This window comes from Myotis davidii, unplaced genomic scaffold (assembly GCF_000327345.1).
Source record: "Myotis davidii unplaced genomic scaffold, ASM32734v1 scaffold580, whole genome shotgun sequence".
Classification (NCBI taxonomy): Eukaryota; Metazoa; Chordata; class Mammalia; order Chiroptera; family Vespertilionidae; genus Myotis; species Myotis davidii.
This window is the reverse complement of record NW_006293313.1, coordinates 1,180,609-1,192,490: the sequence shown is the minus strand read 5'-3', so window position 1 is coordinate 1,192,490 and position 11,882 is coordinate 1,180,609. Positions and strand designations below refer to the sequence as shown.

The 11,882-nt window shown below is 45.5% G+C and overlaps 1 protein-coding gene across 1 annotated transcript in view; it reads right to left on the bottom strand.

Annotated features, from left to right (window-relative positions):
* Positions 1–11,882, bottom strand: part of DNM3 (dynamin 3) — a 283,200-nt gene that overhangs the window by 268,180 nt on the left and 3,138 nt on the right. The window contains exons 4-6 of the mRNA XM_015566069.1: positions 9,464–9,599; positions 7,531–7,598; positions 3,617–3,755 (exon numbers count right to left, since the gene is read on the bottom strand). Coding sequence (XP_015421555.1) covers positions 3,617–3,755; positions 7,531–7,598; positions 9,464–9,599 — 343 coding nt within the window. The remainder of the gene's footprint in view (positions 1–3,616; positions 3,756–7,530; positions 7,599–9,463; positions 9,600–11,882) is intronic.

Sequence of the window (11,882 nt, the reverse complement as noted above, 5' to 3'; positions counted from 1 at the left end):
GACAATGATTGAACTGGATCTTAAAAAATGAGAGGAGATGGCAGGTGAAGACAGGCAGAGAAAAGAGACATTCTAAACAGAGAACCACGTGTGCAAATGCTAAGAGCATAAAAACATTTCCGGGGCATGCAAACCACTCAGAATGACTGGAGCTAGCAGACACTGACAACAAGTGTGGCTGGAGAAGTATTTAGAGTCCAGAAGGCAAAACTACGCACAACCATGAATGAATGGAACTATCTCAAGGTATGAGAAACCAATGAGTAAATACTGAGACAACGGGGAGAATAGATGTCCGTATCGTAGAGGGCTACTTTGACAGCTATGGGAGGATGAGTTTGAGGATGGCCAGACGGGTAGAAAGATCAGTTAGGAGGCCAGTGGACTAATTTAGTTTTTTTTTTAAAAAAACTGCTCAGCGTCTTAAGAGAATAGTTGCAATAGACTGTAGAGTAGACAGTCTCAGGAAAGAGGCTCAAGCTGAAGTACAGATTTGGAAATCAAGAGTAATTTATGTGGCAGCTGGACTGTGGGAGACGTGCCCTATCAGGAGGAAGGACAGTGACAGAAGGAAACCAGGAGTCAGTTCCACAGGACATCAATGTGCAGAGGTCGACAACAGTGGATGAGCTCTTAAAAGGAGATGGAAGAAAACCCATGGAAGAGAGAGGGGTCAGCTTCAAAAAGAGAGTGGACCACAGTATCAGGGATAAGGATATCATTAGATTTGGCAATCAGTCTCTGGATGACCATGCCATAATTATTTCAGCAGAGTGGGAGGAGGGTAGAAGTCAAATTTCAGAGGGTTAAGGAACTAACTGGAGATGAGAGAGTAAAGAAAGTAAGCATAAACTACTTTTTCCCCAAGAAGGCTGGTTATGAAGAAAAGGAGAGGAATAGGGCAGTAGATAGCTTTTTGTTTTTGTTATCAAATCACAGTGTGGTCACCCAAGCTGGTTTTGCTCAGTGGATAGAGCATCCGCCTGCCAACTGAAGAGTCCCGGGTTCGATTCCAGCCTGGGTTGTGGGCTCGATCTCCAGTAGGGGGCGTGCAGGAGGCAGCCAATCAACAATTCTCTCTCATCATTAATGTTCCTATTTCTCCCTCTCCCTTCCTCTCTGAAATCAATAAAAATATGTATTTTTTTTAACAATCACGCTGTGGTTTCAACTCTCTTCTGATTGGACACAGACTGGTAACAATGGTCAAGAAAGAAAATAAAACCAGGAGGAGACGGATAAGTTGGAAGAAAACAGAGGCCAAAGGACCTTATGGGAGACTTTACAGGAAAGTTAATGCACAATCTTTGGAAGCCACACAAGGAGAAGTAGGCAAGTGACAAATGATCTGGGCCCTAGATCCTTTGGGTTTGGGCCAATAAATGCTCTTCAGTGAAGAGAGCTGTAAGGTAAACAGTAATCTCAGGGAAAAAGTGAGGTTTCATTTAAGACAAACTGTAAAATATTTTGAGAAGACAGTACAAATACACAATCACCACTGATACAGAGAACATAATGGAAAGGGCGGTTCAAAGGGTGGACAGCAAAGGACAGAAACCAAGTGTCCAGAACAAGCTGTCTCATCCCATGCCATCAGGACCGACTGCTGCTTTTCCAGTAAATTGGATGCAATTGGAAATGATAAAAAAAAAATGATTCATACATACCGTAAACACTTTCTATAACTCAAAACACAAATGTGCACACATGTGCCAACCTTCTGATGTAAGGCCAAGGCCCGTTCCCAGCATATGGATCTGCTGAGAGGAGCTATGCGTCTTCTGTCCCCCATAAACCACATCCGTAATCTACAAGTTTGCTTTCTTCAAAGTAGGGGGAGAAGCTGAACGCAGAGCCCATGTAGGTTTGTACGACTCCCCCCATGTCTTTTAACTTTGTCCCACCTAGACCTGGGCGATGGCAAAGCTTACGTAGCTAATCTTTTATCAAGTTTCTCCAAAGCTGAGTTTTCAGAGGAACAAAACTCGTTTTTTTTCTGCACCTGATCACTTTACTTACTCTTCATTTAAACTACATAGTTTATATGAGAACTACAACTAGCTAAAACAGGCTTGAGGACGGCCGCAACACAAGGGGCCCTCAGAAAGAGGCCAGCTTAGCTGGTGGGGCAGCATTGCCTGGGCACCCGGAGGAGCCTTTGTCTGAAGACCTCTGTGCTGAGGGAGGCAGGCTGGGTGTCTGATGGAGTTAACAGCATTGGTTAACTCCCTAAGTCAGTGAAGAGGAGGCCAATGAAGAGAGCTTTAACTCGTCAGGAGACAAGACTACGCGCTTGAGGGGTAGGCAAGGACAGGGGACGGGGAGTATTATTTATTAACTGGCTTCAGGTTCCCAAGTAGAGAGCTGGTATAGACTTTTTTCTCCCCCAGGTGCATGCTTTCCCTTTCCTCAATCCCTTTGCTTCCATGGCTTACTCTGGAGAACAGAGACTAGGCTGGAAGGAACCTGATGGAAGAACTGGAAGAGGCCTGGAGCCGGTCTGCAGTTCCGGAGCCTCTTCTGGACCCCACACTGGTCACGGAATGCCTTTGCTTTTTTTTGCACTGATGTCTAGGACTTCAGCCTGCTTTCCTCTTTCACCACTTACGTCTCTTCCTTCATCTGAGTTGTTCTGCCAGTCACTGGGGACCAAAATTCATCTTCAGTCACATTATCTGTCTCTCTCATTCTTTCTCCTGCTCCCCATTGGTTTCCAGAGAGGTTACTCATAGTACCATAGAAAAAGGGGAAAGCAACAAAACTGACAAACTAGAAGTATCTATTCTTTCAAGAAATGATCAAAGTACCAGTGTTAATGGCAATGGGGCTAGATCTACGCACCCCAAACATCACTCACCCCCTTCCTGTATTTTCCAGTACAGGGCCCTCCTTTCCCATCCCCATGGAATGGGTGGAATCCAGCACACTTCTGCCAAGTTCCTCAGTGAGGAGTCCCCCAATTCAATAGGTGTTATAGGTAGTAATGGCCATTAATAGATTAGCCACCATTGACTGAGCAGTTACTGTAGTTAATGCATTAAGGGCCCCATTCTCAGGCATCATCTTGTTTAATCTGCACTCAAGTAGTATTGTATTTATTCTCATCATCCCCATTTCAGAGAAATTATAAACCTCTAGGGATTCAAGGTCACACAGAGGTGAGTTGCAAAGCCAAGATTTGAATCGAGGTTCCCAAGGCTAAGCTCTTATACCACTCTGCCCCTTCCCAGAATGTCCAGGTTCAAGTGGAATTCATGTAAATTTAGGAAACTTTCCTTAATTCCCTTCACAATATCAATGATTCCCTTCCCCTAACAATCACCCTCATCTATGGTATACACCAAAAGAAAATAGTTTAGGGCATACACCTTGTTCTTCCAAAGTGATGTTGACCTGCTTAAGCAACCTATGTGGAATGGATGATAGAAGACTATACGCCATCTACCAGGAGATCAAGTCCCACTCAGTACTTTTCACAACCTTCCCCTTGAGCAAACACACCACCTTATCTAACAAAAGAGGGGAGGGAGTCAGGCAGAGGAAGGCATGCTGCAGGGTGGGAGAGAGGGGTAAACCAAACAGAAACTTGTTGGAAAGGTCAGTAATTCAAGCTTACTTTTTTGGTACACTTCTTGACGGTGTTGATTAATTCTTGCATTACCAGATCTACACTCTTCAAAGAAGGCCCTTTCAGCTTCACAATTTGTTTTTTGACTATTGCTTCAAACGCCATGTCTGGAGTAAACAGCCCTGTCCTGAGTGTGAGAAAGAAAGCCGCATGTTAGATTTTTTTTTTAAATGAGTAATAATATCCAGTACTCATTTGAAAATGTTTTGATTGACAGGCTACTTAAAGAAAGCGTGAATACCTAGTTTAAAAGTTACAGAGTGATTTATTCTAGCCACAGTATCATTTGTAATAATTTTAATACTAATATTTCATAATGCATTCTGTTCTCTAGATGATTAACATTACCTAAAAATAGATCCCAAAGTGTTTATATGGCATATCATCTGGCCTTCTCATTAGTTTGTCTCATTTCACAGTCTCACAGCTTTTTAAAGGAATGCTACAATGGAAATGTTCTAAATTGACATTTCTCTTTCTAATGTACTCCAAAGGCAATCCTCTCTTGCCCTCCATGAAGCAGGAAACGGTCCTCATTTTTGAGCCCTGAGACAGTTGACACTACTGAGAAATTTCACTATACTGAGTGCAGTGGGTCCCAGTCTGAGGTGGGAGGGGAACTGGAGGAAAAAGAAAGCAGTTAAGTAGAACTAACCTGGGACCCAGGATGTTGAAATGGTGAGTTTACAAACAATAAAACAAAAATGAAATAGCAAGTGCCTTTTCATTTGGCTAGAGTCCATTCAAATTGGTATCGGAACAATGCTTTCCCTGTGCTGTGCAGGAGTCCGAGAAAGCACACGTGTGTGTGTTTCATAGAAAGTGCTTATTCGTATTTAAACAGAGTCCACGAGGGAACCCGGACCCTGAGCACGGGCCATCCTCAAAGACCGGCAGCTCTTGACTCCCTGTTTCTAAACCCTCTTCCCTTCCTCTTCTCACCTCTCCTGCCTTAACGCCTCTCCCTGCAACACTCAACTCTATGATGTCTCCTTCGGGAAATTGTTTTTAATGCTCCCTTAATCAGCTTTACTCTCCATCCCTCCTAATCACCTACTCTCTGTTCACCCCTATTTCTTACTGTAGTGATCACACCAGATTGGAACTGTAATTCTCCACCTCGGATATGGGATAAAATCCACACTGCTCAGTCTGACATAAAAAATTTCCCCATCTGAGCCTACCCTTCCTTTTATTTTCCTCCAGCCTCCCGTGCACCCTATGTTCCCACCACACGGGGCCCTCTGCCTTTGCACAAACACACTCACACACTCAGTTTAGGTCTCTGCCTTCGTCTTGTGACGGTCGCTTCGGAATCCCCGCAATTTGAGCGCATCCACATCCCACCTGCATGAGACCACTTCCTACAGCGCCTGCCCCGGTCCTACTGCCGGCCAGGCCTTCTCCCTCTGAACCCCAACATCTCTCAGCAGGGATCGGGGCACATGCTGTCCCCTGGCTACACCGGTAGGAAGTGTCACGATCACACTGACTGTGTTCATCCCACAAGGACTGTCTCCCACGCTTGCTCATTGCTGGTTCTCAGCATGTACAGGCGGAGAAGGAGCCATCCGGGCCTCAGTGGGCAAGGGAGGTTTCTGCTATTGGAATATCCAACAGAATCCACTGGGCACAATGCTTTTCACACGTGTACTTTAGGGCCTAGATAGGCATGCCGTTAGGATGTCTCAGATACAGGGCAGCGCCATCTTCTAGGCCAGTGGTTGGCGAACTCATTAGTCAACAGAGCCAAATATCAACAGTACAACCATTGAAATTTCTTTTGAGAGTCAAATTTTTTAAACTTAAACTATATAGGTAGGTACATTGTTATTAACTTAATTAGGGTACCCCTAAGGCTTAGAAAGAGCCACACTCAAGGGGCCAAAGAGCCGAATGTGGCTCACGAGCCGCAGTTTGCCAACCATAGATCTAGTTCAAAATGTCAATAGTATTAAGGTTGAGAAACCTGGTCCCGAGTTTATGACAGTGAAGATAGAGGGAAGGCTGACCTTGAGGAACAAATTTGAAGAAATTTCACAATTGATATAAAATATAAGTAAAAAGGAAACAATCAAGGACCTCTGCGAAGTCAAAATAGACACTTAGAAAGCCTCTCGGTCAACGCTATGTACTCGCACTATTTGAGACGTGCAGAGACTGTCTCCATTTTAAAACAATAGCTCATTCAAATGTCACAACTCCTTTGGGAAATCACTCATCACATTCACACTCACGGTCAGGCTTTGTCCTCTCAGGTTCTGTTCCCCAAGGAGTCTCCACTTGGCCCTGTGTGGGCAGGGCTCGTGGGTGCAGGGCACATCGATGCAGGGCAGTAGGTGCAGAGCACGTTTATGCAGAGCATGTGGGCGCAGGGCTGTAGGCGCAGAGCACGTGTATGCAGAGCATGTAGGCACCTCTCAGGTTCTGTTCCCCAAGGAGTCTCCACTCGGCCCTGTGTGGGCAGGGCTCGTGGGCGCAGGGCACATCGATGCAGGGCAGTAGGCGCAGAGCACGTGCATGCAGAGTACGTGGGCGCAGAGCACACGGACGCAGGGCAGTAGGCGCAGAGCATGTGTATGCAGAGTACGTGGGCGCAGGGCACATGGACGCAGGGCAGTAGGCGCAGAGCACGTGTATGCAGAGCACGTGGGCGCAGGGCACAAGGACCCAGGGCAGTAGGCTCAGAGCACATGTATGCAGAGCATGTGGGCGCAGGGCACACGGACGCAGGGCAGTAGGCTCAGAGCACGTGTATGCTGAGCACGTGGGCGCAGGGGATGTGGGTGCAAGGCACGTGCACGTAGGCACGTGGGCGCAGGACACGTGCACGTGCACGTAGGGCATGTGGGCGCAGAGGCCGTGGATGCACAGACCGTGGATGCTCGGCATGTGCACACATGGCACGTGGATGCACACAGCACGCTCTGTTAAAGCTGAGATACCACTACCTATAGACAGGGGGCGCTTCCCGCCTATAGGATAATCCACAAAGTGGGCAACCTAAGTTTTATCAGCCTGACTTCAGGACATCTCAATTTAACGTATGCTCCCTTACATTTTGTTTAGCCTTCCGAACATGAACTCAAGCAATGTGTTTTAAATTGTTTTTTTCCCCTCTATTTTAGTTCTTTAGAGAAAGTAAATGCACGTTATACAAGGGTAAGTTTGGGCACCAGGGCCACTCCCAGCCTCCCGTCCTCTGCTCTCCGGTCTATGTTCCCAACTGCAGTCAACGTGTGCGACCCCCGGCTCCGTGGGCTGCACGGCACCACCTCTGCCTGGCACTGGACCTGGCACTTCAAGCCCTTTCATCCTCCAGCCCCAACATGCTCCAGCCTCTCATTCTCATTGCATTGCTCCCTACCCCATCCACACACACATACAGAGAGAGAGAGAGAGAGAGAGAGAGAGAGAGAGAGAGAGAGAGACATCACACAGATACAGACACACACACACATACAGCACCCCTTTGCCAACTGAAATCATTCCTGTCCTCTAAACAGACAAGGTTCGACTCAAAAGTTACCACCTTCATTAATCTTTCCCAATCTTGCTCCACAACTCCAGCCAAAAGCAATCCGCCCTGTCTCCGGGTAAGTAACGATGACTTATGAGCACGTCAGGCCTCCCTCCCTGCGAGGAAGGCTCTGGAGAACAAGGGTCCCGGCTCGAGCTCGCAGGGCTGGGAGTGCAGACGTGTTTCTGTTTTTCTAATTGAAAAAGACCAAGAATGACGATCCCGGGAATTAACCATTGAACCCAAACCAGGATTTCCTACTTCTTCCTCCCACCTCCGTGCTCTGCTCGGCTCAGATGGTGAAAAGGCTACTTCGCTAGCCGTTTATAAACCTTCTTCTTCTAGTAGCCGGAGCGGAGGACAGAAAATGGGAATCACTTGCCTGATACCATGTATGTTTTTGATTGCGTAGCTTATTTCTCTGCGCAATTCCTTCTCGTTGAACTCCATCTGCAGATGCAGGATGAGCCACAGTTAGGACACTTAATTCCGTTGACTAATAATACTATTGAATATTAAAGAATGAGAATAGCTTGACTTCACTGTTAATAAGTGGATGCTCGTGTCTTCCCTAACTTAAACCCAGATGGTCAAAACATCTGTTTATATAAAGTTCAAGGCAACAGAGAACATGAGGGGTTTCTGGGAGTTTTATTTCTAGTGTAGCCGATTTTAACTCCGTTTCAGATAGGAGTGCCGTGTATCAAAGGTGCCTTCTGGACATAAATCTGGCCGCTCATTTGAAATCTATAATTTTTCATTCTCTTGCTAAATGTAGGAAATGTCCTCACAGACGGATACACGAATAAGGGTGTCACCGGACGTGCAATAGCAGTCCAGCTGTGCTGAGATGGCCATTTTAACCACCGGAGCTCAAGGCCTCTTTGTAAGAGAAAATACATAATATTTTGCCAATCCAACACAGACAGATTGCTGTATGAGAATTTCCCAGAAGGTCTAGGGACTCGACCTGGAATGCATGGGGAAGTACGATCAGAGCAGCATGGAGCTAGGACCTGGAAGGGCATCCAGAGAGCATGTGGTTCGGCCTGACTCGAGATCTGGCCTCTCCAGCCTCACTGTCCATTTCCCCTGCACTTGGGGCCACACAACAATGAAATGCTTCGTTCCCTTCCCACACCTTGTGGCTGCACAGCTCAGCCTTCACCAGGCCTCCCTTTCTGTCTGGAAAACTCTTCCCCTCCCTCACCTCCTCCTGCTTAACTAGCTGCTCATCCTTCCAAACTCCGCTGAAGGCCAGGCTCCTGAGGCTCTGGGCAGGGATTCCTGTCTGTGGGCTGTGTTTCCATAGCACCCTGTGCTGAAGTTTACCACTGTCCTTAGCACATTTTAATGAAACGCTCTGTTTACCCATCTGCCTCCTACACCAAGACATAAGCACCCGCCTCTGTACGAGGGGCAAGTAGCCTAGTCCCTGAACCACTTCGCTGCCTCCCGAGTGCCTTGCCCGTAACAGGATTCATGCTTACACACAGGCTCGGCTTTGCCTCTGTTTTCCTCATCTCACGGGCACTAACGTGCGCAGCTGTGCAAGCCGAAACCTCGGGAGTCACCTTGAATGTTCTCTTTCTTGCATCTCCCAGATTCAGTCCGAGCTCTGTGGACCTTACGTCCCAAGTCACAGATCCACCCTAACTGGGCACTTTCTTCCTCTGTATTCATTTTATACGCCCTTCTCTTGGTCAGCCCCATCTGCTCTTAACCTGCTACAGATGCCTGCTTGAGGGCCTTGTCCTGGGCTGCTTATCTTGAACAACCCTCTCCCCTCCTCCCCATCCTCACAGCTGACCTCTTCACACCATTGTGTTCATGTTTTCAATGTCCCCTACTCAGAGACACCTTGCCTGAATGTGCCATCAAAAGTGGCCCCCCCCCACCCTCTTTCTTTCTTTCTCTCTCTGTTTCTCTCTCTCTCTCTCTTTCTCTCTCTGTTACATGATCATACTTGAGATTTCTTTAACTTTGTCTATTTCCCCCACCAGACAGTGTCTCTGTCCCAATCACTGGCACCTAGAATAGGTGCTCAAGAAATATGTTTAAATTAATTAGACAATAAATCGACATCATAGGGACTCAATTAGTATTTGTTGAAATAATTTGAAATCTCATTGAATAAAATTGGGGCCATCAGTAAGAAATTATTTCTCTCCTAAATTTCATTACCTAATTATGAAGGCTTTCGTTCCAAGAACTACCTTAGTCCCATACCACCCCCGTAACATTTTATGAAGTTATGCAGAACAGAATATGGAAATGAAGTGAAACCAACGGGGAAAGCAACGTTTGGTACAAACCTTTACTATCTCAAAAGGAAAGCGTTCGTGGAAAATGCGATTGATTTTCGCACCTCCTGAGAGCTCCAGGGTATCTACTTGATCCCCTGAGCCTTCAATTCTCTTTTCAAAGTCCACGGCAAATTGCTGAACCATCCTGCAATTGTGAGAGAGAAGTTAATTCCAGTTGAAGTAACCAAGCTCTGCATTTCTCATTTCAATTTACTGTGGTTACCGCCTAGAAACCTTTTCCTGGTGTTCTTAGTGGCACCTACTGGCAGAATTAGCATTGCACTTTGCACTCAAAATGTAATGATCTGAAATACACGTTTTTTCAATTTATTTTAGACATTTAATTAAAATGTATTCTAAATATCTATGCCATTCAATGCATTTGTCCATTTCATTGCAGTCATAGATGTCATTTAAAAATACTTGAATTCAAGATAAGCACTAAATCTTTACAGAGAACAAACAAACCACAGCTCCTACAACATCACACCGGGTGTTCCAATGGCTCTAGCTGAGTCCCCTTCCCAAGCAACTCTCTTCCCCGCCCCCAGCATCAGAGAAAATGATCATGTGCATTGGTGATAACTGGATTTAGAAACTCTAATTTTATCATGCTGGAACTACTTTCAAATTCAAAATCTAATAGGAAAAAAATCCAAACCATCTAATACTTGCAGCATCTTTTATCAAAATCATGGATAAATGAAAAGTAACTGCAAATTCTTAAGCCAGGAAATCTAGAATATAATTAGATATAGCTATAGCTATATCCACGCATATGCTAATGCTAATCTAATTCTTTAAACACCTAGAAGGGTATAAATGTATAATATGTGCTGAAACAGTGGGAAATTTTAGAAAATGTATGTCCTGCCCTTCTTTCCCTGTCCTGCCACTACAATCAGCATAGGAAACACCTAAGTCCACAATATCCTCACCTGACAGACTCCTCCCTTACTTCAGAGTCTCATTCACATTCCCTTTCTCTGTGAACTCATACCTTTGCTCCATGTAACTACTTCTGCTTTCTCATCTAGGCTCCATTAATATTTTATACTTACAAGAGATATCACATTTATCAGATTAGTTTCCTATATGTCTGTTTCAACTGCTCTACTGTGGCCTCTTCTTGAGGCCAAAAATCTTATCCACTGTTAAATCCTCAGATCCAGATGCCAAGCAGAATATACAGAGATGAGAGGAAGGAAGACAGGCAGAAAGGGAGGAATGAAAGGAAAAAGGGAGAGAGGGTGGGGAGAGAAGGGAAGGAACTGAATCACTCATCTAGCAAGGAAAAATCTAACTGTGGAAAAGTCTGTACTCTGAATCCAATGAAGTCACAGAGGCAAGACCCAGTCTTCACAAGGATAATAGTTTTGGTTGGATATTAAGATGATGACCTAGCCTGGCCAGCGTGGCTCAGTGGTTGAGCTTCAACCTATGAACCAGGAGGTCATGGTTCAATTCCCAGAAAGGGCACATGCTTGGATTGCAGGCTCAACCCCTAATAGGGGGCATATAGGAAGACAGCCAATCAATGATTCTCTCTCATAATTGATGTTTCTCTCCCTCTCCTTTCCTCTCTGAAATTAATAAAAACATCTATATATATATAAAAGCCTAATATGCTAAGTGTCTAACGCAGCCGTGGGCAAACTACGGCCCACAGGCCGGATCCGGCCCGCGAGTCAAAAAGTTTGCCCACCCCTGGTCTAACTGCTAGACCAGTCTCTATGACGCACACTGACCACCAGAGGGCAGATGCTCCAACCGGTAGGTTAGCTTGCTGCTGGGGTCTGGCCGATGGAGACTGGGCAAGATGGGCTGGACACACCCTGGAGCCCTCCCGTGGTCCCTCCCCAAGCCAGCAAACCTCCCCAGCCTCTAAAGTATTTCTTATAATTAATTTCCTTTCAATGTACATGAATTTGTGCACCAGGCCTCTAGTTTTTAAATAAAAGATGATGACCTAGGACTTACACAGAAATAGCTTTCATTTCTCTGTAACTTGAAGAGTTTTTATAGGTGCTTAACCAAAGCCAAGAATAAAAAGAAAAAAGTGAACTAGGAAAGAGCCGAATCCAAGAAAAAATTTCCTCTGTATGATCTCATAATTTTTAAGTGGGTAAGATGAGCACATAAAATGCTACCTAAATAATTTGAGCATTTAGAAATCCCCCCACAAAGAAAGGAATTATATTATGCATTTTAAACCAAATTGAGGACATTTTGATTGCAAGACTGCAGAGGGAGAAAGGGGCCAATAAGAGGTGGCGAGCACCACCCTGGCCGATATGGCTCAGTTGGTTGGGCATCGTCTCGTGCACCAAAATGTTGCTGGTTTGATTCCTGGTCATGGCACATGCCTGAGTAGGAGGCAACCAATCAATGTTTCACTCTCACATCAATGTTTCTCTTTCCATTTCTC